The sequence below is a fragment of the Anopheles ziemanni genome, chromosome 3 (genome assembly GCF_943734765.1).
Source record: "Anopheles ziemanni chromosome 3, idAnoZiCoDA_A2_x.2, whole genome shotgun sequence".
NCBI classification, from domain to species: Eukaryota; Metazoa; Arthropoda; class Insecta; order Diptera; family Culicidae; genus Anopheles; species Anopheles ziemanni.
Genome location: NC_080706.1, coordinates 3,978,782 through 4,006,655, shown reverse-complemented (window position 1 = coordinate 4,006,655; position 27,874 = coordinate 3,978,782). Strand labels below are relative to the sequence as shown.

The 27,874-nt window shown below is 46.1% G+C and overlaps 2 protein-coding genes across 2 annotated transcripts; both read left to right on the top strand.

Annotated features, from left to right (window-relative positions):
• The first annotated feature begins 239 nt into the window (after positions 1 to 239).
• On the top strand, positions 240 to 11,526 carry LOC131289283 (ATP-binding cassette sub-family G member 1-like). The gene is made up of 7 exons (XM_058318502.1): positions 240 to 757; positions 8,757 to 8,886; positions 8,958 to 9,163; positions 9,335 to 9,909; positions 9,982 to 10,788; positions 10,855 to 10,955; positions 11,026 to 11,526. The coding sequence occupies exons 1-7, from the start codon at positions 240 to 242 to the stop codon at positions 11,524 to 11,526; spliced, it is 2,838 nt and encodes a 945-aa protein (XP_058174485.1).
• Positions 11,527 to 20,920: 9,394 nt separating this feature from the next.
• On the top strand, positions 20,921 to 27,861 carry LOC131288405 (period circadian protein). The gene is made up of 6 exons (XM_058317537.1): positions 20,921 to 21,030; positions 21,797 to 21,992; positions 22,680 to 25,385; positions 26,233 to 26,637; positions 26,718 to 27,311; positions 27,383 to 27,861. Exons 1-6 carry the CDS (start codon positions 20,921 to 20,923, stop codon positions 27,611 to 27,613), a joined length of 4,242 nt encoding a protein of 1,413 aa, XP_058173520.1. The 3' UTR covers positions 27,614 to 27,861.
• Positions 27,862 to 27,874: the final 13 nt, after the last annotated feature.

Here is a 27,874-nt window from a genome sequence, read left to right as displayed (position 1 = left end):
ATGGCACTTTCCATCAGAGGACAGATAATTATTTACATCTCATTTTTAATGTGTTCCAACGACTACAGATTCTCTCATGGTTCTCGTTCTCTCTCTCTCTCTTCCGCACAGCAGCCACCGGAAGTGCAACCGTCAATTGGCGAACCACGGGAAGGAAGCAGCGGTGTTTTCCGGGTGGAATATCCGGCCGAAAGGAAGGCGGACGGGGGAGGGGGAGCGCAGGAAAACTCACACCGAACATGGACGCGGGGAGCATGATGGCGGGCAAAACGAACAGTGACGGTGCGATGCTCGGGAGCATAAGTCAGCATCACTCGTTGCGTCACCATCCGCACCATCCTCATCCCCATCACCACCACCACCACCACCACCAGCCCCCGGCCGTACCCCCGCAGCACCAGCTGTCGCATCCACACCCCCACCTGCACCATCCCGCGGACGGACTGACGGAGGTTTCGGTTGTGGACATTAACGCTTCGTTGGCCGCCTCCGCACCGCTCATCTCGCACGTCTCCCCATCGCCCCAAATCATCCCGGCCGCGCCGGGGACGACGACGGGAACGGGTGGCACCGGCACCGGGGCAGGTGGTGCCGTCGGTTCGGCGAGCATTTCCGGGCACGTGCCCGGCTTCTGCAACATTCTCAACGCCTCCAACAGCAGCGACCTGCAGGCGGTGGCCTACAATTCCCTCACGCAAAACGTCCGCTGCAAATCCCCACCGACGCTGGTCGATAATCTTAAGAACGGGACAATCGGGTAAGTGCTACATTTCTTCATTAATGATGTGCTGTCGATAATTAAAGGGGAAGTGAGTACAATATAGGTCACAATTGGAATTTGAACGAAATCAAACGAAGCAACGAAGTCTCTTTGAAGAAAATCCATTGGGAAAGTAGAAACAGTTCGTATAAGACAAAGATAAACAAAGTTAAACTAATTGTGTAACTATCCCAATAAAGCAAACCCTCCGAGGCACGATCCGTGTTACACTGTAAATATTTTGTTCCACAAATAAGAAAACACGCAATCCTTCTACCTCTGGCAAACCTTTATTTATTTCTTTTAATGGATCTCGTAAGGAGCTGCCGCCATTTTATTCGCGCAACGATTGCGGCATCTTTCTTTAGCGGCAAAATACGTGCCGCTGCATACAGGCAACCAGGGGAAAGGGAAGCATAAAAGATTATTTCAAACAGAGGCCCGATTTTATTATGTTTCCCTTTTTTCGGAGAACACGATTTGTTTACACATTTCGGTTACGCAACCAATTGAGAGATACTTTCGGGTGGAAGTATCAAACCCCGCCTTGCTTGGGTGAGTTACGGAAATAGTTGGAAGATTCAATTGCATCTGGCATCTTTCGTTTGGAATCGCTTACAAACCGTCGAAACTTGTAGCAATTGGTTTCAACGAAACACCAAAGTCGGTTCTTCCAACTTTTCCACCTCTCGTGATCTATCTCAACTTCGTTGGTTTATGTACATCGACAATGGTGTGCATTACAGTTCGGTCCAACTCTTGCAAAACCGCCGGCAGTCCTTGACCCGATAATGTAATCCACCCAGCGGAATCGTGTCTCTTGGATAAACCACACGGCTGAGGAAGCTACTTATCGATTGATTTATTCCTTTCTGACCATCTCCACCAACGCTCCCGCCTTCTCTTATTTATTCGAAATCCTTCACAACCCAGACGGACGAAAAAAAAGGGGGCCCAGGAAACAGATCAACAAGATGGAAAATGAATGCAAAATAAGAAACGGTTTGCAAAAGTCAAGGATAAGAAACGTGTACAAATGTCACCAGAACAGCAGCGCGCCCCACGATCGCTTCGAACATAATGCTTCCATTAAGGACAATGTCAATGAAAGGAAACGAAGGGCAGTCGGGGAGCTGTCTTCTTGTCTCGTGGTCACTTTTCCGCAGGGCGCTGGGGGAAATTCCATCATTGTTCCCAGCGGGAAGCCTTTCGGGGCCGGACAGGCAGCAGAATAACAGCTGAATGCCGGAAAGAAAGGTGCCAAAGGATTGTTTTCTGATGAAGGTCGTAATTAAAAACCACGGAATGATTTATTTCTTCTTTCTGCTCCAATCGAGCCGCAAAAACCTCCCCGCCCCAGGGAGCTCAACTGTTTGGTCAAACGTTCATGAATAAATGTGCTAAATCACACCGTTGCCGCTATGAGAAATACATTCTTATGCTGGAGAGAAGAGAACGGAATGAATGGAGCCGCCTGGTGCCTGACGGAGGACACGAAATGGTGGCGTCGTCTGCAGGAAAACACTCAAGAAGGGAATAAACCGGCGATGTCGTGAAGAAAGTTACCATGTATTTTCACGCTTATTGCGCCGCAGAGCAGCATTTAGGGCGAAAAGTAAAGGCACTGGCGAGAGAAGAAGAATCTGAACAATGGGGATCGGGAAAGAATCACCGTAGGAATAACCTTTCGGGTGGACCTTGGGTGTTACTCGAGCTGGAGGGAAAAGAGCGTCGAGGATATGGGTCGGTTAAGGGTTGTTTAATTCGATTGTTCTTGTCCTGCTGATCTATAACCGTGAAGCTCGGTCACCCGACACGCGGATCCGCCCATCCCTGAGAGACTTGAGAGTTCGCTGCCAGTTGGATGCAATCTCTGAAGCGGTGGAATGGATGTGTATCAGCGCTCCGGAAATTGTACCGGAGATGAAGGCGACACGATGCACCACAGAGAGAAGGCACGTACGAGCCAGGGACGCGGGAAAGGGCAATTTAATTTAAAGTGCATTCGTGTTTCGGCTCGGTGTCTATTTCATGGAGGCTGTAGCGGGCTGTATATCCCGTGAAGCGTCACGAGCGAACTCTAGAAATGCTACCAATGATCTTTTGGGAAGGGCAGAAGCGCGTATTGGAGGTTGCCGGGTGAAAGGCAAAAGTATCATAACTTTGGAGCGAAGCCATAATTCTATCGGAACCACCATCGGAGGTGGGGAAGGACCCCGTTTTTCCCGGTTGGCGCTTTACCTTCCCACCATTTGGCTGCCACTGTGTGAGTAAGTGCTTGGAGCGTTCAGCGGGAAAGTTAGAATGATACTTATTGCTGTAATACACACGGTTCGTATGTCCTCTTCAGCGTGTGGCGCAACACGCGAGTCCTTTCCAAGAGCCGAGATACTTACTTCCTGGAATGGAAGACTAGTTCTGTACAAAACTCAAGCACTCGCTCGAGAAGTAATGTACAGAGTAAAGAGCGAGCTATATATTTTAATAACGAGAGTTTCTTGCTTGAGTTGGATGTTAAGTTCCTTTTGTCTTTAAACTTACTTTTAAGCTTTTGTCAGAAATATCTTGGTAAATATTCAGTGAGTGTCCTATAACCATTGGCTCTACATCCAGTTCCTAGACATTTGTGTAATAGTTATACAGTTTGTAGCAATCTAAACACATCCACACAAGATGTCTGTCTCAAACTATCCTTTGTCTTCGCTAGACATCAACTCACAACATCGAACCCACATTTCTTCATTCCAACTTAAGCCATAAGGAACTGACCCCAAGTCGCTAATAGCACCCTGAACAGCTGTTTCTTCCGACGCCTGCTGCTTTTAAACTACCGCTTCAAATGATGTATTTAATCTAAATTGAATTTAATTGACAAACGGTAACGGCAAGCGGCGGTGGTGTCACTTTGGCCGATACTCTGAAGACACTCACACGCGTCGGGTGCATGATGCAAAGACAAATATACGCGAGAGAGAAGGTGACCATCCATCAGATGTCAATTAGTTTGCACCGAATAGCTTGGAAAAGTGTGGGGAAGACCCGAACCTCTCCCCCATCACGGTTTCACGATCCCGGTTGCCCGGTGCGATCTAATCTTATTCCATTCGCGGACTCCACCCTATAATGATCGAAGAACTCCAGTTGCCCCGAGGTTTAATTGAATGACTCCGAAACCAGACTAGGTGGCCGTGGTATCATGGACCGGAGAGATGCTGTGTGTCTTCAGTGTCCTAAAATCGGTCAACCTGATCGGTTCGGTGGGTTTGATCGTGAAGTGATCTAAAGAGTGACATAGTTACCAAGAACTCGAAAGGAGTTGTGATATCCTCAAGTGTAGCCACAGCTTTTGTCCATAGGGATTACCAAAATGGATACCGAGCAAAGCATTCAGCTGGATGATCCAGAGGGATTCCAAGATTTTACCGAAGTCACACCGAAAGTTTGCATGGCTGTGGTTACCTCTGCGGGAGGTAAACAGTTTCGTCTGGGGGCGTTGCCACCCTCGGGGTGCAGTAGTCTGGAGGATCTAGATGACACCGTAGAAGGGACTACGATCTACCAGCTAAGCTGCGAGAACAGCTACAACCTTAACTTTTACGCCAACCGCTGTGATTCCGGCTCAGATGGAGGCAGTCTTAAGAACTACAAAAATCATCCAACCGTGTGGGTCAAAAGGTGAAGTACTACTCCTGAGAAATCTTGTCTGAATTAAAATTCACTCATCATATTTGACCCAGGTCTAAAACGCTCGAGTAGAACCTAAAAAAATGGTTGCTTGTCGAAAAACGCTCTCCAAAACTGTGTTCCTTTTCAGGAGTTACACAACATGGTCAACTCTACTCAACTATGCATGCCACCGTTAGTTTGTTCGATCGATCGATGTTGGTGATAGCTTTTCGGATAGAATATATAGTCCCTGTGCTACACTTTCACACGTCCCCCTCTCTATCTTTCTTATTCCCCGATGTCATAACATATGGATCGATCCGTTGAGAACGATAGTAAGCAGGTTACTATGTTTATTCAACGATATCCACTTTTTATCGTTGACAGGTCCAAAATGTAGATGGAGGAGTGATTTGTGGATCAGGAGAAGTCACAGTTGACCTTTCCAATTGATTGATATTTAACGGTAACAAGTATGCTCCCGGGAGGTAGTTTTACGTACGTGTTAAAAGTCCCGATTAAGACTGATTAAGGTTTTTCGTGTTCGTTCATTACGTTTGTGTTTAGGAAGCGAACAACTTAAAATCTATTCCGAACCAAAACGAAGCAATTTGTATGCAAACCCTTCGTTCGACGGAATTGCCACTTTTGGTTCTGTGTTACAACATCGGTTTTGTTTTGACTTACCCCTCCCTCTCACAAAACGATAAAACTTGTGTAAACAAATAGCAACACACTCACCTTCGTTTGTGAAAATTCTGATCGAAGTGTTTCGAACGAATTCCTTCTACAAACCCCCGCGTAAACATGACGATGGAAAACCACGGGTTCATCACGACCACCATAAAAATATCATAAAAATTCTGATCCCGTGTTGAAGATTGGTTCGTTCATTATTTCCCTCCCGAAATTCCACCTTCAAACCAACCAATCTCTATTCGAATGCAGCCAAACAAAAACACGCATCGTACCAGTTGGCCGCAAAGGGGTTGATAATTCTTACGATACACTTTCTGTAGCCTTGTGTGCATTCGTGACGCAGGGTGTGGTCGGAGACGTTAAACAAAACGAAACAAAGCCAAAAGTGATGTATGAAAGAAATCCTGCACCGCAGGGAACCCAAGAGATCCAAAAAGAAAAACCGCGGAATGGTCACTTCGCGTGGTTTGGGTGGTTTTATTTTTAACCCACGCGCAGGAATAACACAACACCCGTCCATTCCTCACCCCGTACCCAAAAAAATACCCCACCTCGCTCTTTTCGGTGCATGTGTACCGGACGTGTTTGGCGAAGTGATAATCGGTCAATATGAAAAAAAAAAACATTATATAAAAATAATCTACGAGCCACAAATCGGATGCAGTAATTACAACGAGAGAAAAAAAACGGTACAATAACGATCATCATTAAAAAAGGAATAGAGTTCAAAATTCGTGCCACGGTCGTGTGACGGTCGCGTTCCCGAGGATCGTTCGGAGTGTTAAAAATTGTTTCTTTTTTGTTATGACTATCGATTGAGCAATGTCGGAAGGCGACCAGGGAATGGTTATCAGCTGGTCCGAGACCCGGACAAGAACCAGCAAGCTGGAATGACATTGAACCCGTGTTTTAATCAAGGTCCTGTGAACATGATTATGTACATTTCGTAAGTGATTAGAGAAAGTTTTAGGCCGTTGACAAGCCTTGTACCTTGCAGGACTCTCACCTATTCTTTTTGCATTGAGAATTTGTGGGTGCCTGGACTTCGATCCCGATTTCGGCCCAAGTGCTGTCTCCAAGGGTGAATTTAAACGCACCGGATGACGCATAACTAATCCATATCGCACAGACCAATTCTTCCGGTATTGCTCAGGTGTAATCGCGACAATAACTCATCAAGTGATTCCAAACCCCCTTCAATCTTATCCTCTTTAATTGTGAATTAAAATGTAAAAAAAACGCTACACCGTTAACCAACAATCATGACCATGCTGACGCTTATCAGTACAAAAGCGTCATCGATCTACTTGGCCACGATCCGGTGGCAGAGAAGATCGCCCGGTCTGCGCTTCAGTGTGCGGTTGGCGGTTTAACGGTGCGGTTCGGAAGTTGTGTGTTGTGGCCGCGCGTGTCGGCAAGCATAAAATGGAAAACATTAACCACGGCCGAACCAAGAGGTGTCTTCGTGACAATTGCGCCATGACACCGCCGTCCGACTTTCGGTAAAATATTGTTCCACGAGCAAACACGTTTCCAGCAGTGCGTTTTTCCTTCAAAAGGGGGAAAAAAGAGCGGAAAGAATAACACAATTGATGTGACCTGTGGCGCGTTGGTGGCCGGTTTGGTTGCTGGCACGTACCCTCGGAATCCACTGGTGGTTCGTGGCCCGCTTTTCACACCTTGGCCGTTTGCCAGCAATCTGGCATGTGGAAAATATTTGATTTTATGCACGTGTACAGAGGCGAAGGTTCAGTGTGTATGTGCGTGTACTGTTTTATTGACCCTTTCCTTTTGTTTTTGTTTTCAACCATTCTCCACACCCTGTCCCACTGTGCGTGAATTTTCATTTTCGAGAAGAAATGTGACTACTTTTCTCCTGTGCTTGCTGGATGCATTTGACAGCTTATGACAGATGGCGGTTCCGGAAGATGCAAACAGATTTATCACGTCCGTTACAACCGCCAATGGATGGCAGTAGGACAAAGGGACACGGTGGCGATTTATGTTGTAATGTGGGACATTTGTCTTTTTTTTTTCGGCAAACATCAATGTGTTATGAGCGAGTAATAAATGTTTAAACCATTGTGCACCCAATCGGTCCCGGTTTCCAAGCAACCAAAACAACCTTCGATAATTCAATAATCCTACCTACCCAAAAAGAGAAACGGTTCGTCCTTGAAACCGTCCCACCAACAAACTGAAACACTCTCCCACGTGGACGGTGGAATTATGGGGCTACCGCTTTTTTCCCTTTTATTTTGTTTTAGTTTACTCGTTCGGTATCATTACTACAACCCACGAGGTGCTAATTTTCTCGCTGAAACCAACCATAAATTAGGCGAAGGGCTCAACACCACGGGTTCAGCAAAACTCGTTGTCATATTTTGAGGACCCCCGGACACTCCCCGTCATCCCCTCGGACGACACGCCGTTATTAGTTGGGAGGGGTGTGAATAATATTAATTAGAAATGATGTCACTTCCGCAAACTTGCCGAGCGAAATGATACACGATCCACGGCAGCGGAAAGTGAATCGGATGGCGGGAAATTTAATCACCTCCGGTCACGATTCTGGCCACGTGGAGTTCTATATATTTTTACTTTCGTAGCAGGCGAACCTACATATCTCATCGGAATGGAAACGGGGGGGGGGGGGGGGGGGACTCGGATGATGGGATCACGTGGTGAAAGTTGCAAATTTTAATTAAAATTTCCAACACGCTTTTTCCACATCAATAGTGGCAGAACGGTGTTCGAATGGATAGAACAATTTTCTGTCTTGGAAAAGTGTCAGAAATCAAGGAATTAGTTATTGGCCTCAGCAAGCGATATCAAGCATGAGGTGTTGAGTTACACTTGTTAAGAATTTGCTTCCTTCTCTTCTCAGTCAGTCAAAACATTCACTCAATGCCATGTTTTGTGTCCCCTCCTGCCTCCCGCTCCTCTTCCCACGCAGTTTCTGATTGCCAAGCAAGCTGAAAGTTCGTTCATGTAAAGAGGAATGCGTCCACCATAGAACCTCAATCGAAATTCTTTCGTCAAACGGCGAAGACATAAATCAAAGTCTCGTTGTTATCCAGCCATCATCTTTTCTTCAGCTCATTCTTCTCGTGTCAAGCCACATTTTCTATCTAAGAACTGCATGAATTATTACTTCCGTTGAAGCACGGTTTTTTGGCATTTATAATCATGCCGAAAAAAAGTACAATTAATCCTCCTGCAATCACCATTTTACGATAAAAGCAAAGTTCTCGGCGTTGCGTTTCAACAACGGTGCCTAATGGGCCATTTTTCGACACCACCAACTCGAGATGTTTTTTATGAGTTTCTCGTCCCTGAGCGGGATGCATGAGGAAAGCGTAATCCAGTTGAGCGACACTGAATGACGAATTAATTGCGTGGCCTGATGGCGAAGCTAATTGCCCGACGCTCATTAAATTCCATTAGTTTTCCCCGAAAGGGGCCACACAGCGTCGATCCTATGGTATTTGGATGGGACGAAGTAGCTTAAAAACAAGCAGAAATTCAGAAAACAAAAATTCAGAATTTTTATACCTTTTATCGATTGCCTTCCGACTAAACACTAGCGTTCCATTCCATAATTATCACATTTTTCCCAATTCCTTTGCAGAAACTCCCAAAACGCTCTCTGCAACGGAGCGATCATGACAAATGGTCAGACGAAGGACTCGAACCTCGCGCACGGACTCGTCCGGAAAGTCCTGAACAGTAGTGATGGAAACGGACAGAAGAAACCAATGGTATGTTATTGATTGTCCAGACGGTGACTAGAAATACTTGACCACTTGATCCCTTAAATCTCTCTCCGTAGGTTTCACTTACGCATTTACCAAAGAGACCCCCAATCGACATCCAATTCATCGACATGGCGTACTCGGTGTCGGAGGGTCACAAGCGGGGCTATAAGACCATACTCAAAGGCATCAACGGGAAGTTCCGGTCCGGGGAGCTGACCGCCATCATGGGACCGTCCGGGGCCGGCAAGAGCACACTCATGAACATTCTCGCCGGTTACAAGTAAGTTGAGTCCTTAACATTAATTAGATTCCTTTTAAATCACAATAATTTGTGGGTGAAATATCCCCTTGGAATTCAAGCCACAAAAGAGTTATCAAAACTGTCCATGATGAATGAAGTTCCCTAGTTTCATTAGTCGCTATACTTAATCGATTGACTCTTCTTCTCCAGAACATCACACCTCAGTGGTTCGGTACTGATCAACGGCAAGGACCGTAACCTGCGCAAGTTCCGCAAGCTGTCCTGCTACATCATGCAGGACGACCGACTCCTCCCGTATCTGACCGTACGCGAGGCGATGATGGTGTCGGCAAACCTGAAGCTAGGCAAAGACATCTCCGTATCGGACAAGCGCGCCGTCGTGGAGGAGATCATCGAGACGCTGGGCCTGCTGGATGCGGCCAGCACGCTCACGCTCAATCTCTCCGGTGGCCAGCGGAAGCGACTCTCGATCGCGCTCGAGCTGGTCAACAATCCGCCCGTGATGTTCTTCGACGAGCCGACCAGCGGTCTCGACAGTGCGACCTGCTCGCAGCTGATCTCGTTGCTCAAATCGCTGGCTCGCGGTGGACGCACGATCGTCTGCACCATCCATCAGCCGTCGGCCAGGATATTCGAGCTGTTCGACAATCTGTACGTGCTGGCCGAGGGGCAGTGTATCTACCAGGGACGTGTGAACGGTTTGGTGCCGTTCCTGGCGTCGCTTGGGCTGGAGTGTCCAAGCTACCATAATCCGGCAAACTATGGTAAGTAGAGAGAGAGAGAGTTGAAGCGCGATTTGGCCACTAATAAACGATTGTCTTACCCTTTCTTTCTAGTGATGGAAGTGGCATGTGGTGAACATGGCGACTGGAACAGCAAACTAGTGACGGCTGTCAGCAACGGCAAGTGCAACAACTACAATCAACCACTCGCTCAAAGCAAAAGCACCTCTCAAAAGAACATGGCACTCGATGGAAATACGACCGTCCCGAACGACCGTGAGGATGACCTTACCCTGCTGAAGAACTCCGTCGCTAGCAACGAGTACACAGCCATCACCATGCCCGGCGCCGCGGCCCCGGAAGCGCAGCTCAACAACGAAAGCAAAACGGGGACGACGGGAAGTGCCGGTGAGCGGAAAATACCACCCCCGAATGGGTTGTCTTCCGGTGCCGAACCCTCTACCACATCCATTACGACGACCACCACCGTCAGCATGGCTTCGGATGCTACCGGTCCTCTGTTACCTCCTTCTGCTACTGCCGGTGCGACTGCCACTGCAACTGTCACTCCTCCGACTGCACTCGCCACGGCCACGTCCGGTCAGAAGGCTACCTGTACAACCTCGCTGCTCGACTCGACCGAAAGCGTCAGCATAACAATCCCCAAGAAACAGGCCGGTTTTCCAACGTCCGGCTGGATGCAGTTCTGGATCCTGCTAAAGCGTACCATGATCACGATCATGCGAGATCAAACGCTCACTCAGATGCGACTGCTGTCACACGTGATCGTCGGAGCGATCATAGGCATGATCTACTACGACATCGGTAACGATGCGTCCAAAATCATGAGCAACGCCGGGTGCATCTTCTTCACCACAATGTTCACCATGTTCACGGCCATGATGCCAACGATACTCACCTGTAAGTGACGCGAGTATAACCTATAAGAAGGTAGTGACTAACAAGACACATTTGTATCCTTTGCAGTTCCCACAGAAATGGCCGTCTTTGTTCGCGAACATCTCAACTATTGGTACTCGCTCAAGTCGTTTTACTTCGCCAAGACGATCGCAGATCTTCCATTTCAGGTATGTGTTTGCCTCCTTGTTATAATCTTCCAACATGGACTCATCTCTTTCTTTTGTTCGACTCCCTTAGGTGCTCTTCACCAGCGTCTACGTGATCGTCGTGTACTATCTCACGTCGCAACCGATGGAACCGAAACGGGTCGGTATGTTCGTGCTCATCTGCATCCTCACCTCGCTAGTGGCGCAAAGTCTCGGCCTGCTCATCGGGGCCGGCATGAGCGTCGAGACGGGCGTGTTCCTCGGACCGGTCTCCACCATTCCGATCATCCTGTTTTCCGGCTTCTTCGTCAACTTCGACGTCATTCCGAGCTACCTCCAGTGGGTGACGTACGTCAGTTACGTGCGATACGGGTTCGAGGGGGCGATGGTCTCGGTGTACGGCATGGAGCGGGAGAAGCTCGCCTGCACCGAGATCTACTGCCACTTCCGGAGCCCCAAGAAGTTCCTCGAGGAGATGTCGATGGACAACGCCGAGTACTGGATCGACGCGACGGCCCTGTTTGGGTTCTTCATTTCGCTGCGTGTCATCGCCTACTTTGTGCTGCGCTGGAAGCTCCACTCCATCCGTTAAGGCGAGCGCTGGTTGTGTGCGACATGGAGGGATTGTGTGTGGTAGAGCAAAACAATTGTCGAAGTGAAAATTGGTGCAAGGAGTGTGAGATCCTCTGAACACACTGTGCATTCTTCGCAAGCATTATAACGTTACCCGCTTCAAAGCAGCAGCAGCAGCAGCTCGGAACAAGATTACCCGTAGAGAGATGAGATGTTCGTGGGATGTTCGATAGCCGTTTCGCTCGCTCGCTAGTCCACGTGTTGCTTGCCCTTTTAGCTATCTCTACCCCGCCGATCTTAATACCCAAGCTCTAGCGACGACAGCGACACAAAACAAATACATCACACTACAGACAAACCACGGGATTCTTCATCCTCGGTGGCTGATTTTGTAATAGGATTTTACGCTAAACTTCAGAAAGGAAATACGTCGACATAGACACACAAACACACACACACCTTGCGCGACCATATAAAGCGCCACATTTTTGTTCCTTGCCGTCTATATAAACCCTGTTGCTGCCCCAAGAGTATACCCCGAGCAAGTGTGTACGCGGACATTCAAATATACAAACAATAACCGAAGGGAAGGGACGACAAAAAAGCTGCTGCAAGACAACAACAAAAAACTAAGAAAACCTATATACACTCCACTTTTTCCTACTCTCATATATACTTTTACAAAACAACAAAAACAGCATCCGCGACACAGTTTATATCGATAACCGATAGGCCTTAGCGAAAAGGCTCCGAAAAGGGAATCGAGCAGGAAAGGGCACAGCATCCGTCACCATTCCCATTACTTGTCTTTACAACACGTAACCAACCCCCAATACATACACACACACACACACGCCCATTGAACACAGCACACGCCACCTTTTCATACGTCGCAATCACAGTAATCAATGTCCTTTAAGAAAGTATTACAGTAGTATTTATACCGGTTCTATTAAGGTGAAAGTGAACTAAAACAAGCTTCAGCAGCTTGAAAAAGAAAAACAAACAACAAACACTCCCGCACTCCCGTGGGTAGTCAAAGGAAAATGAAAAGGCTTGTGTACCATCATCAAACCATATAAAAGATAACACACAAAGTGGGATAGAACGTTTTTTGAATCCGCTTGTAATTAATGAAGTGAAAGGAAAAATAAGTGTAGAAAACGGTTGAATGCGTTTAGAAAAAAAGAACATTAAGTTTGAACGACGATCACTCGGAGAAGTTAAATTTAAAAAGAGATTAGTTGCTTGAAATTCAAATTGGTGCACGGTGGAAGAAAATTCTTTAACAATGTCGCAAAGTAAAGAACAAAAAATAGATCGCATTCTTAAGTCAGCAAATTTTGAAAATTCAAACTATTCGCGGATCGGTTCGAATTACAGCGAGGTGTGTGAGTTGAGGAAAGCGTTCACCCTGAGCGGATAATAAACCAACTAGCAAAACAAACCAAATCCGAGTCCGACTGTCATCAGCACCCATCGACGGCGAAGCAAACTGATATCAGGAAACTGCCGATTGTTTCCGTTTAGTTTAGGGCAAAATTAGTTTAGGGTTTAGCGAAATCCAACGCGTGTATGTTTTTCGTACGGCGTAATGCGATGCGATGGAGGTCACATGGAAAATTGCTTTAAAATAATTCGGAAACACATACACATAAACACACAACTGCGGTCGGTGTTCGAGCGACAAGTCTCGAAGTCCTCACCAAATGCCCAGTTTTAGCGCGCGGATAAAGCGCCTCCACACGTATCAATTAAACGAGACCACTAGGAAAGTGTCCCGCGAGGCAAAAGAAAACCACGAGACAAAAATCAATCGTAGTGTAGGAATATTTTTAAAGAAAACTGATAACTACCAAAATGTTTGAGCAATTTTGTTTGGTTTGGCGAACAATTGGATGGGTTATATTTGTCGTTTGTTTTTTGGCATTTATGTTGCACACGCCGCGGATGAACCAATCAAAACCAATAGTATTTTTTTATATACGATACGCAACTGCTTTTATTGTAACCACATGAGCGAGCTCCTTTCCTATTCGAAGTAGCTGAGTAGATGAGATATAAAACATTTTGCTTTTCCCAATTGGAATGGTCTTAGGTCACCGTACGAAACACTGCGGTGGTGGAATATGAAGTGATATTATTTTTTCTTTTTCTACATAGTTACTGCATAATCGCCATCTGGAAAACTCCTGTTCCTCTTGTAGGAACGTTTCGGGGGAATTTTTGTTCCGTTGGTCACTCAATTTGTAGGTTAAGTAAAACCCGTTATGCGATAGGAAAACCATTCAGGGGGTGGATATTTTATACTTTAAGTTAGCTCTACCGTTTAACTTACGCTATCGTTATGGATTATGCATCTACTATTTTTGTACCAGGCGAGAAAATGTGACGATCGATTCTTTTATCAAGTTCTGTCCAGACAACTTTCTCCGACTCCAACATCTCTATCTCTCTCTCATAACGTAAACATGTAGGAATCGGTGTAGGGTTTTCATTGCTGGTAATAGGAAAAAACAACTAAATAAAACCAATACATTTTCCATTCACTGGAAGCTAACATTAGGACGGAAAAGAAAGGTAAAACGCCATTTGATTATATATATACGCTAATAGTGTATTGACAAAACGGTTAGGTACGATTCAAATTGAAAAAGAAGCTAGGAAAGGAGACAAAAAAAAAGGGAACGGGCGGGTACGATAAAGGGATCGGAAAACTATAGGAAAACAAGAAATCGAAGGAAGCTATTTCTGTGTGTGATAAGTGATATGATTTCACCAAAAACAAATTGAATAAAAAGAAAAACCGAAGGAAGCCAAGGTGGAAACATACATCATCAGAGCGCCATTCGTAAGCGAGTGGGAGGACGCATTGCCCCCACTGCGCATAGGATTCTAGTACCATAGGAGCGCACCGTAGGGTGACACCATCTTGAACTGATGGCAACAAAACAAAAAAAAAAGGAATAAAGGAACTCAACTTTTGAAATAACGTGACAAATTTGTATGAGCGCTTTCTTCTCCCTCCTGCAATGTGCTGACATTCCTGTTTGACTTTGTTGTTTGGGTTATTTCTTCCACAAAGCACATCTTATTAACCTGCATGAAGTACGCTGTTTAACTGCTCGGAAGACTTACAAATTCAAAGTGGAAGTTTATTTCCTTTGGCACCTCTTGTCGCACTTTGTTCACGTAACTTTTTCCCCAGCGGTCTCTACGAACACCGATGGTAACATCGTTGCTTCAGCTTCGGAATATGCAAACCTGTCTAAGGAATTGCCCACGGATTTTGGTCACGTTGCAACAGACGTGAATCGCGGTACCATTTTCCCTCCTTCCATGCTCCAAAGCAGACTTGTAACCCACCCTCCTCCAGCAACCGGATATATTGCGTGCCCTGGATCGACACAAATGGAGACGCCGGGGGGAAGTAGAAAACATAACAAAATTAATACCGGCGGCGTGTAACGTAATGCCACACCCCCACCCCCACCAAGCGGTTGTTGGTCCTTCTTGTTGTTGAGTCTCAGTATCACGGGTTTGGTTATACTCAGGTGATATTTCTGATAGCGAAAAGTGGCACGTTTTTATCCCTGAGCCTTTCACACAACTCGAGGGAAGTTCATCCCGGTGAGTTCGTGCCATTTTCCCCTACGCTTAAGGACTTCGGTCTAAGTCTCACACTCTCTCTCTCTTAGCATCCATCTGTTGATATTGCTCTTAAATTACTTCTCTGCTACTATTCGACGCATCTGTAAGTGCAACGTGCTGTTCAACGAGTATTCCATCTACAATGAATCACTTGTTCTCTCACTCTCTTACCACTTCCAAATGGCTTCCCAAGGGGTGGCTTCGCTAGTATACCCGGTGTTTACACACTCCCTGGTCCAGTATCGTATCGCTGTTCACCGGCAGAAAACAAACTCCCGGCGAACTTGTTCAACCAAAGTAAAGAAAAAAGGAAGCCGATTCCACTTGCCTGTGGCAATCACTTCAACAGCGCACTAGTCGGACGATCAGTCCGTTGTCGATGTTCACCCGGTGCAGATCGGAATTTGCCGTTCGCAGCCAAACGTACTTCTATCCCGGGGTATGTGTGTACCCGAAAGCAGCCGTTGGTTTGCAATATCGGAAAGTGCCATTTCTTTATTCGAATGTTTATCGTTTTCAAAATGAGTGTGCTGTGAAAGTTTGTGTTCAGTGGGATAGTTTTTAAAGCCAACCAACGTGTTTGACAAGCATAAAACAATATTAAAGCATTTCGTGAAGTGTTCAAAGGGGCTTCGCCATAACATAAAGTGTAAAGAAGCCACCCTAAGACTTTTTTATCAAGTGGTTTTTGAGAAAGATCTTACAAAAATGGACTTTTTTGTAACAGAAGTTGTGAAACAGTTTGTGAAAAAGAAGGTTTCAAAACGTTTAACGGAAGTATTTTGTGGAGTAGAATATTTTGTAAGAGTGTCTGCATATTCTGAAACCTCCTTCGTATTGAACTATTTCGAAAGCAAATCTAACCATAAGATTCATCACCAGAAGCTTCCGATCTTTCATCGATCATTGACTATTTTCGCATCTAGCCACGTGCAGAGGACTTGGCTTTCCTCGAGCCGCCCGCACCAAAGCAACTCCAGACACCGGGTCAGCTGTCGTCACCAGGACAACTCCACCTAGTATTCGGTGGGCGGTTGGTTGAAATTTAAATGAGTGGAACTCCACAACTTTGCGTCAAGCGTGCCTTTGCTTTACAACAAGTTTAATTTGGGTACGCCCTCTCCGTGTGATGCTTAAACTGGTAACAGTACAAATATATAATACAGCGGTTTCTTGCACTAATAAAAATCTTTTTATAAATTTAGCAATTGTTAGTATAATTGTTTCTCTTCATAAAAGTGACGCAAAAACTGTTTGATTGCGAAGGCAGGAATCATATTGACGCAAGAGAGTTTCCTTTATTATAGAGAGACACTTTATTTGCCAATATAATATAGTATAGGTCAATTACTATATTGATGGGCACCTCTGCCAAAAGTATCAACCTATCATACGACCATCAATAGCATGATCATCATTATCACCAGCATCATTCACATACATGACAACAAAAGAATAATTTTGTGATCGAAAGTAGATCGCGATGAACGGTGGTTTCTGGATTAAAACGGCTGAGATAGTTGTCGAATCTGCATATTGACATACTTTGGAAAATAAACTAGGGTTTGGAAGATAAACTAGTTCAACCTGGAAGCTTTTCCTGCTATTGCGTTATTTGCAATTCAACAGTATTAGCTGGACAATGTTATGTTCCTAATGTGTCGATCAATTCTTAACTACATTAACATTAACTATTCCAATGTTTAAGGGAATGGTTGGTTAAAAATATTTCAAAATATGTTGCTTCTATTGCGCATGTTTTTGTCCTAACCAAGTAATGTAACTTCCCGGAAATCTAAATCAACGTACCGGCGTAGTTCTGTAAGAGCGTCCACACACGAGTTTACCTTCTCGCAAAGAACGCTAAGAGCCATGCAAAACTTTACCTTGCCATTGTGGAACTTCCTTTCGGAAGAAAAGTTTGAAAGAGCACGTAAGAAGCCCCATCAATTTGTTTCGACAACTAATGGCTTGCAATTCGGACTTGTTACTTCTGATTACGCCCACCTAGATTGGCATCAGAGTGGAAAAAAGAGACCCTTGCTGGGAGATATATTTGCGGAGCCATTTATTTGCGAGTCACCTACACGGGCGGCCACTCGGGATAAATTCCGTCCCTTTCAACCACTCTATTTTGGAAATAATGTTTCCTAACTGCAATCAAACGCACGAGTTAAACCATGCCGATGCCATGTGTTTGGAAAGTAAAACGTTGGAATGGAGGAAGCAGGGTAGAACGTACTGCGATGCACATTATGCCAACCGCAGGCACGCTGGTGATTAGTCTCACTTTTGCACGTTTTTTGACCAACGCTATGTTACCGAACATAGCCATGTTACCGATAAATCGAAGCCACTTCTCGCAGGTGGATGGCAATGTGGTGGGAATGCTCCAGGCTGTCCAGCTCCTTATAATTGAAAGTATTCATAACAAAATCATTACTTTTATGTATCCGCGATTAAATTTGCTATAATCTAGTTTACTTTTTTGCTTTAATTTGATTCAAATACTATATGACTTATTTCTAGATTATATATTTTATGTTACATGTTCAGATTTGTTTAAACTAGTAAACAACCATTAAATGATATTTTCAAATTCAATGGAGGCACCCAGTTCTCTGTACCATAGGTTATCTATAAAGGTTTCATTTGCAGTAGAGGTCTTTGCTGAAAAAATCTTTTTCGTATTTATTAGTTATTTATTATGCTGATTTCAATACTATAAACTTGATTTTAGAGATTATATACTTTATATTACATATTCAGATTTGTTTTCACTATTGCACTTCATATTATCGAACCTTATCCAGCTCAGTTCATACTTCGGTTGAATCATAAAGGTTAATATAATAGAACACTAACACAATATTGTAATAATTTTATTTTGTATCAAATGTTCATTGTGAAAACTGTCGTTAACACTTTTGCTACTGCGTTGCAAAGGAAAGAGTCTGCATTGGTATTATGCAGAGAAAACTTTATCCGTTTCCTTTCCTTATCCTTGCTGAAGCTGCCATTTAAATCCGATACAACCATTTATTTATACTTGCCGAAAGGTCAGCCAGGTAATCAAACCCTGGCAAACATTTATAGGATTCAAATGAGCAGAATTCGTTCACACTCGTATTAGGACGGGGAGGCTGCGTTCATAACACCAACAATTAGCCTTATAAATATCCCACCAAGTTCCTCGACCGTTACGAGGCGTTACGGATACTGGCCTCCGGCGGGCATGTATGGCAACGTGCTCCATGTCCACGTCGGAAGCCTTTAACGCCCGAATGGAGCTGGAGAATGTTAGTACAGTAGATTAAGAGAGAAAAACAAAATTGCGCCCTGCGTTTGAATGGGACGCAGTTTAAATTCAACCTCTCGAAAGAAGAGACCAGCATCTGCTAGGAAGGGGGATGCAAAACCGCTCAAGGGGTGTGCTAGTCAGCCTGGAAACAGTAGGGTTGCTGATAGTTGGTTAAACTTGGTTACGTGGTGCTTCCACCAAGCATCGCTTACCTTCCCTTTCCCCTTTAGAACAAAGACCCAACGTATGAACAACGCTTCAGAGCGATTCAGGTTGTTAGTAGTCGTCATCGATGTCGCTGTGTGGTATATCCACCAAGGGGGAAGGTGGTGAGGGATCACGGTTCTCCGGTAGAATTGTGTTACGACACTCTCGTGGGGCAACATGTGACTAGCGACTCCCCCCCCGGCAAAGTCCGGGAAAGGGAAACATAAGGGCAGAAGGGCGAACCAACACCGACACACACAATTATAATCGAGCGGGTTGCTCTAAGTCCACTACTTGAAACTTTGTTTTTAGCAGCTGGAGTGGAGTGTATGCGTAATGCATTTTTCCTCCGGTATGGCAGCACATTTTTCTCTTTATTTTCTTTTCTGTTCACAAAACGTTTGCCGGGGTGTTTTCTATAACAACTCAACTAGTTGGGACATTTGACACCCTACTACCCGTAGTCCGCGCGGTAGTCAGCAGAATTGAGGCCAGCTCCTCTTTACACAACCCTCCAGGACACCCACGGTAGTGGTGGTGGGTGTGTTGGTGAGCTGGGAAGGGAATGTTATTTGTTTCCCATCGTCGCACTAACAGGAACCACCGACCACTCGATGGCAAGTTGGCCGTGCCAGTACTCTGCTGGACATTGGTCGGAACGGTTGTACAAACGCGATGCTCATAAGGAAAAGTGATTTATTAACCGATCGTGAAGTTAGTGGAAGGACATTCGAAGCATTCATCTTTAAGCAACGGTTGTATTTATTAATCATGTAAGACTTTTATGTTCCAAGACAACTTGAAATAGTTGAATAGAAAACATTTATTAATTTATAAAATTCAAGTTTACACACCGTTTTTCCCAATTTTTATTGTGTTTCAACAATGTGAGTTATTCTAAAGGAAAGAAAACTGGGTTAACTACACTCAACGCTGCATGTTATCGATGCAAGTAGCAGCTTTCTGACCTAAGCCAAGAAAACACTTCACCTCGTTTAGATCCGCGTGATTGCTTCGGTTGTGAACGCCCAATACAACCGCGAGGTTACCCCTCTAGCGTCTGAAACGTAGTGCAATTGCAATCTCGATTACGTCCGGCACATGCAGCGACACGTGAGAAGCTTTAGCCGTTGGCTACAATACATCGAGTGCGCGTCGAGTCAAAACACACTTACAGTATCAACACGACCGCGCACAACACCAAGTGCTAGTACGTACGCGAAACACACAGCCGTAAAAACCAGTATCCGAATGAGTTTGCCGGTAGAGTTTACATTTTATATTATTTGCCGTGAAATATCCATGTTGATTTGTGTTCGTTTAGTGATTTGAAAAATGATTTAATTAATGTGATCTAAAGGCAACTATAAAACTGCAAGTGCAATGAATACACTTCTACTATACCCACAATCCCATTTTACTTAAGTTGATCGTGAACAGTGCATCCTGTTAATTCAAAGGATATTAAGGAAACAATATACCTCCAAGTGTTCCAGTGCACAAAATATTCAGAATAATTTTCCTCAAAATGCCTTTCACATTCATCGATCACATTAACTGTAACCGAATACAAGTGCACGTTGGAAGATGGATACATTTACTTGCAATCACATGTTTGTGGCGTGGCTTCGGATCAATGACGTACCAATTCAATACTACTAGACAGTTTTTAAGTGGTTTTGTGTTACGTGCAAAGTGTTCTTCCTAGTAAATTGATTGTACTAGTATGATATGGCGATGGACAAAACATGTTATATGTGCAAGAGTTGACGATAAAGTGAAATGTTGCGTTGTTCAAGGGTCCATGGAGCCTTACAGTTTATGTACTAGTTTTCCGTACATTGTACATAAAGTGAACATAATTCAATATAGTTGGAGATATTAATCACGCAAGAACTGCTTTTTCTTTTCATCCCTCTACTTACTACACGATATGTACTACGTGCATTTCTACGTAGGTCTTTTCTGATAGAATTTTGCAGCAAATAACTGGCATATTCGAAACAGGAAGTTAGTAGCAAACAAACCAGTGAATCCAAACGGGAAAACAAACAAGTTCTGAAGAGAAACCATTTTCACGTGCCATGGGAAAGTCAGCTGCAACCATCGCCAGTAAAGTTCCAGTGAAAATTTATAAGTGAAACAAACTATACGAACCCAGGGTGTCTCCGACTCTACACAGACAAGGTTCAAGCAAAGAAGCCAAAGCAGCGTTACTTGGTCCTAAGTTTAAATAACAAAATAAGAAGATAAAATGTCCGCCACAGGAATGGAAAATTTAGAAGGGGCCGAATCGACGCACAACACCAAGGTGTCGGATTCTGCCTACTCCAACAGTTGCAGCAACAGTCAATCGCAAAGGAGGTAAGTTACGATAAAATTAAATGTTTATACTACCCAGCAGTTTGAAGTCAGTATAGCAAACAAAATCAGTTAAAAATGTGAATTTCTCATTGGCTATTTGATTAACGAACTTTTTAAATAGTCAATTGAATTTAAATCAACCTTGGGAGTTACCTTGCCCCATACATACAGTAACCGTGGCACAAAATGTCAAGTTTCTGTCACAATTGTTGTTTGGTTTGTTGTTGTTTGTTGTGTTTATGCTAAGCATAATTGCGTTAATTTGCATTTCATAATGAAAGAGTACCGCGACATCGTAGTAAAACTGTTTTCGAAAGGTAAGCAACCCAGTGACATTTTCCGGCAGTGGAAACAACTTGGGGTGAAGCGGAATTTCATTTATACCACCATGCGTCGGTACCGGGAGACGGGCTCGAACAATGACCGTGTGAGATCCGGGCGGCCGCGTTCGGCAAGTACGCCAGCAACCATCAAAGTGGTGAGGCAGAGGTTTCGACGAAATATGAACCGCTCGATCCGGAGGACCGCTGCTGACCTGCATGTGTCGATTGAGACTGTTCAAACCATCATTACGAGAGACCTAGGATGCAAGACGTACAAGAAACGCATCTGTACATCTTCGTCGTATAGTGTAAAAGTAATGAAATCTAAACAAAAGCTAGATAAATTCGGTTTGCATACATTTCGCTGCATGGGAATTATCAAAAATATTTGTTGTTGTTTGGTTACCACAGCCTGCTGATGTATTTTATTTTCCTCCCACCAGCGGAAGCTCCAAGTCACGACACAGTGGTAGCAACTCGTCCGGAAGCAGTGGATATGGAGGAAAGGCGTCCACGCAGGCCAGCAGCGTCGCTCCACTGCCCCAACCTACCACCAAGCGCACAAAGGAAAAGGACCGCAAGAAAAAGAAGCTAAAGACAAACACCGAAATCTTGGTTTCGGTCGCCGAACAGCGCAGTGCGGCCTCGAACTTACCCACTGCGGAGGGTGTTGCCGCTGGCAAGAGTGTTGAACAGAAGGACATTCAAGGAAATGAGCCGGAAAATACCGTTGCGGGAACCACATCGAACATCGGATCTAGCTGCGATCGTGGGTCGGCTGCGGGCCAGGCAGGAGCCGGTGGTAATCAACAAGTCGCTCAGGATGGAGATGCAAACTCTCACCATGGGATAGGTTCGGGAGTGTCCACGGGCAACATTGCTGAGGAAATCGGCAACGAGGAAAAAGGTAGTTCTATCTTATTACAAACCATACAAAGCCCATGTTGTTGTTTTTGGAATTGTTCCTGATTCTTTTTTGTAAAAAGCAGTCTAAAAGCCCACTAGCATGCATTCAAGTATTCGGACAAAATTCCAAAGGAATTTATTCTTGTGTTTAATGGCTTTTTTATTTGTGAAAAGACCCTATTGTAATATTCGATATTTTTTATTTTTATCCTCGGTTCAGCTAAAGAAGATGGCAAACAAAAGGTGCAGGAACGCCGGCAAGATGGAAATTCATCGGAAGGCACCGGTCAACAGAAGAAACATGACGCTCAGAACATTCTTGTCGGATCGGGTTCCCTTCCAGCAGGTGTTGCTTCAATCGTTAACTCGATTGCGGCTGGTGGATCTTCCACTTCGCTCGTTAGACTCTCCGAACAACAGAGTCAGAAGCAAGGACAAACCCTCCAAAAGAAGCAACAATCCAAAGTCGAGCAGATGAATGTCGATTCAAATGATCAGCAGCAGCAGCAGCAGCAAATACAACAGCAACAGCAGCAGCAACAACAACAACAAGGAGCGCAGATACAAAAGCAGCAGCCCGCTGGCCATCAGGCACAAACGGCTGATCAGCAACAGGCACAGTCGCAGCAGGAATCCAACACTCCGCGCACGAACAAACCGGACGTGGAAGATGGCTTTTGCTGCGTCATATCGATGCACGACGGGGTGGTACTTTTCACGACCCCTAGCATCACCCACAGTCTGGGCTTCCCAAAGGACATGTGGCTTGGTCGGTCGTTCATCGACTTTGTGCACCCGAAGGATCGGGCAACGTTTGCCAGTCAGATCACGTCCAAGGTGGTCGTGCCGTTGGGCGAATCGAAAAGTGGCCAGAAGGATCAAAAGAATTCACTTTACGTTATGCTGCGCAAGTATCGCGGGCTCAAATCGGCCGGCTTCGGAGTCACGAAGACGTCGGTTAGTTACGAACCGTACCGTTTGGTGTTGACTTTCCGTGAGGCTCCAGCGGAGAACGCGGAGCTAATGAGTGGACGAAGCATTTTGCTGATTATCTCGGCGACGCCGGTCAAGAGTGCTTACAAGGAGGCGAATGAATCACTGTGCGAGCGGGAGCTGAAGTTTAGCACACGCCACACGACATCGGGCGTGTTGAGCTACGTGGATGGGAATTCCGTTGAGTCCATCGGTTACCTACCGCAGGACATTCTTGGGCGGTCTATCATGGAGTTGTACCACCCGGATGATATGTCTATCTTGCGCAACGTTTACGAAACGGTCATGGTGAAGGGACAAACGGCTGGGGCGTCTTTCGTCAGCCAACCGTACCGCTTTCTGGTGAACAACGGATGCTACATCGTGCTCAGCACCGAATGGACGAGCTTCGTAAATCCGTGGTCGAGAGAGCTGGAGTTTGTCATTGGCAACCATCGGATCCTGCAGGGTCCCTCGAGACCGGATGTATTTGATCCGCGGTTCTACTGCCAGGAGCAGCATCAGTTTCCCGACGAGCTGCTCAAGGAAGCCAAGATGATTGAGGAGCAGATCCTACGTCTGCTGAAGGAACCAGTCGCGAAACCCTCAGACATGGTGAAGCAGGAGGTATCGAAGCGTTGCAAGGCACTTGCCTCGTTCATGGAGGAGCTGATGGACGAGGTGGCCCAACCGGAGCTGAAGCTCAACCTACTCAACGAATCGGACTTTACCTTCTCCGAGCGCGACTCGGTGATGCTGGGCGAGATATCGCCTCACCACGAGTATTTCGATAGCAAGAGCTCGTCCGAGACGCCGCCAAGCTACAATCAGTTGAATTATAATGAGAATTTGCAGCGCTTCTTCGATAGCCGGCCGGTGATGAACATCGAGGAGCAGATGAAGATAGATTCGTCCGGCGGGACGAACACGGAGACGATCGATGAGCAAACGCACGCGAGCCCGAACCAGCGAGGTTTTAGTGCCAGCGGTGGCGGAGGGAGCGGTGGGTCGGCCGGGAATTTCAGCTCCGAAAGTAACGCCCAAATGGACAGCACGACCAACACGACGAGCAACACGGGTGGGACGGGCGGAACGGGCAAATCGAGTGGAGGCGGAGGTGGTAGCTTCCAACCGCCGACGCTCACCGAGGAACTGCTGTGCCAGCACAACGAGGATATGCAGAAGGTGATGCTGAAGAAGCATCGGGAAGCGCGAATGGTGGCACGCGGGACGGAAAAGAACAAGAAGGGACCACCGGACAAAGGAGGTTACGGTGGGGCGATGGCACACGGTGTCAAGCGAGGACCATCGCACTCGTGGGAAGGTGATGCGCACAAAGCGGTTAAGCACCAGCACACCGAGGACCCGAACGGGCCATCGTGCAGTTACCAGCTGCAGCAGAAAGGAGGACCGGTGGCGTCACAAGCACTCCAGCAGCAGCTACTGATTCAGCAACAGCAGCAAAAGCAACAGCAGCAGCAGCAAAACCAGCAGAACAAACAGCTCCACCTGCAGCATTACAAACCACAGCAGCAGCAACATCATCACCAGCACCAGCAACATGGACAACAGCATGGTACAATGGTTTCGCAATCGATGCAACTTCAGCCCATGCAGCAACAGCAACCCCAGCAGCAGCAGCAGCAACCGGGACAACAGATTCAAATGTCCCATCAGAGCCAATTTCAAGCGCACGGCGTAGCCGGCTCGTCGTACTTCGCTGAGACGGCCATGTCAGCGCAACTGATGTCCTACAGTACGACCCACACGACGCCCTCTGTCAACGCACCGCAAATGACGTACGTAACCAACGCCGGCGTCGGCTGTTCGAATCGCATCGGCGAACTGTGGCCACCGTTCAGTGTGAGCGCCACGACGACTACCGCGCCCGGCACCGGTCCAGCAAGCGTCATGCCATCGCATAGCATTTTCCCCACCCTATACTACATCCCAGCGGCGGCCACCGTCGCCACCGCACCTACCGCTCCCGCTCCCCAACCAGCCCCCCTCAGCGTGCCATACATGGCGGCCGGCGTAATGTATCCCCATCCCCAGCTGTACCAGCAGTCGCTTCTCTATCCACCCGTTATGTACCACACGATGCCTTACCAACCCCTGCCTCCTCCGTGCGGAATCGAGAACGACTCCCGAATCGTAAGTATGCAGGAGCGACGGAAAAGGAGTTTCTTTAACCAAAACAAAAAAAAGACACATATTCCAGCATCCCTTCTTTGTAAATCACACACCCTTATCCAAGCAGGCCAACCAACCAACAGACCATCACCACAGCATACATCACTAGAGTGTGAGAGAGGGAAGGAACGTTCGGTTCGGTGCGCTTCCTTCTTCTCCTTCTACTCCTCGAAAGCCTTCTGTGTTCTCGATGAACGCCAAGAGGTGCAGAAATGAGGTAAAAACAGTCCTGAGGACGAGCGCTTCCCGCTTTTTTCGATTTGGACACCCCGCACAACACTACTTATAAGGATGCTTAGTACGGGGCTCTCGCAGTTTTACGAAGTAGGAGAGACCCCTTTGATAAGATGGGCGGGAGGAAGATGGAACCATTAATTTCATTGCATTCTTCCTTTTGAATTTCCAAAAAGCGCAGTCTTTTGCGTCGATTTACTCCGATCAGGATAGCATTTAACAGTTGGATATCTTGAACAGTAGTAAATCTGGTTGCCTTTTTACATCCCTTTCAGGATCACATAAGCTCCAAACCATGTTCATCTGCAATGCTTTTCATTGGTCTTGGCTGGTATTTCTGAATTTTCAAGTCGTTGCCTTGTCATTTATAAATCTACAATTTCAGGCAATACAATTTTGTCCTTTTTCCTAAAAAACGAGTATCATAAAGTCGTCCAATTTGTTCAAATCAAATCAAACATTCTATGACTAAGTTGGTTTTCATGTCCCTTGGTATTATGTTATGGGGTTGGATCTCAACTTCACGTCGTTCAAGTAACTAATGATGATTCCGTCGATCATTTATGCACTAAAGACTCATCAGCAACAGCAACAACAGCAGCAACAACAGCAACAACAGCACCAGCAGCAGCAACAACACCAACAACAACAGCAGGAACAACAAAGGCAACAATCCCAAGCAGGCCAACAAAATGGCGGCCCAGGCAATTCGCAATCCATCGGTGGTGGTTTACTCGGTCCCGGGCAGCCTTCCGGCAACAACGGGCAACAACCGGCACAACCGGTCGAAGGACAAGGTACATCCGGTTATGGTGCCACGAAACAGCTGCCCGTATACATGACGGTGCCACCATCGGCCGGAAGTGGTTCGCTTTCGCAAACACCGTTCCAGCGGCCTTCATCACAAGCGACCTCCGTTAAGGCGGAACCAGGCTCAGCCATGGGAAGCATCGCGTCAGCATCGATCGTTGCCAATCGGGTATGTAATACGAATGAATTTTGTCCCGCTTCTAGGTCATTTTTTATTGAGCTCCCCTTGTCTGCTTGTCTCCCTTGTAGGCATTCTCGGAATCATCGAAAAAGGATCTCACCGATTCGCCGGTCATCTCGAACGTGGACTGCACCGACTGTGGCCTCGATGAGGTACTGGAAAAACATCGCTGTTCGGGCGGTGCTAGTGGCGAAGCCGGAAACCGAAAGACGGGATCCAGAGGCAATAATGCTGCTGGAAAGACGTCGAGTGGAGACGGTGAAGCGAGCGGCAATGCCGTTGGATTGTGCGAATTGAGTGACGACATGGACGAGTCGAGCTTTTCCAGCTTCTACTCGAGTTTCCTCAAGACGGACAACTCATCCGAGGGCCACAGTGCGGCGGAGAAGAAGGAATCGAACGAGATGTGCTGGGAGAGTGGATCGATCGTTGGAGCTAATGGAAGGAAGACTAGAGGGAGCCCGGGAGGTGGATCAGCCGAGGGTGGTGGAGGGGGAGGTTCTACGAATAATGGCGGTGGGCGGGCTAAGCGACGTCCCAATCCGCCATGGTTGGATAATGTCAGTCAGACCAAGGATCTCATTTATCGATATCAGATTAACGAGCGTTCCATCAAGGAGCTACTCGATTCGGACAATGTCAAATTGAAGAAATTCAGTCAGGTAAGACCCGGAAAGCCATAAACAAAGCTGTTGACCGTTATGTCTAACTTTTAACTTTATGCTATTTACAGCCAATTCTCGTCAACGATCAGCTGGGGCAACTATACCTTGATCTCGAACTGGAAGGTCTCTCGGCAAAGCTAACACTTAGCGACGCAACATCCGGCAGTAGCAGCGACGACTGCGACACAAAGGACAAAACCAAAGTAACCAAGCGCAACATGAAGTACAGCAAGCTGGTGATGATCTACGAAGAGAACGCACCGTTTCCTCCTCCGAACCATCCGGAGCCCGAACCGTAGGCGTAATCGTGGACGATGATTTTTCAAACGGCCAAAGCATGCGCCAGTACAGTATTTCAGCTACTTTTTTCTATGACTCATACAAGTTAGAAATCTAAGAATGCAACTTTTTACGTTAGTGCTTAAGAGTTTATCGACGCAGATAGATGTAGGAGAAGAATACTTCTAAAGCAAGTATCCTACAGTATATTCTTTCCTATGGATAGATTAAATATTGTATTTAATTTTTTGAAGATAATAAACTGTAAACACCGTTCGTTT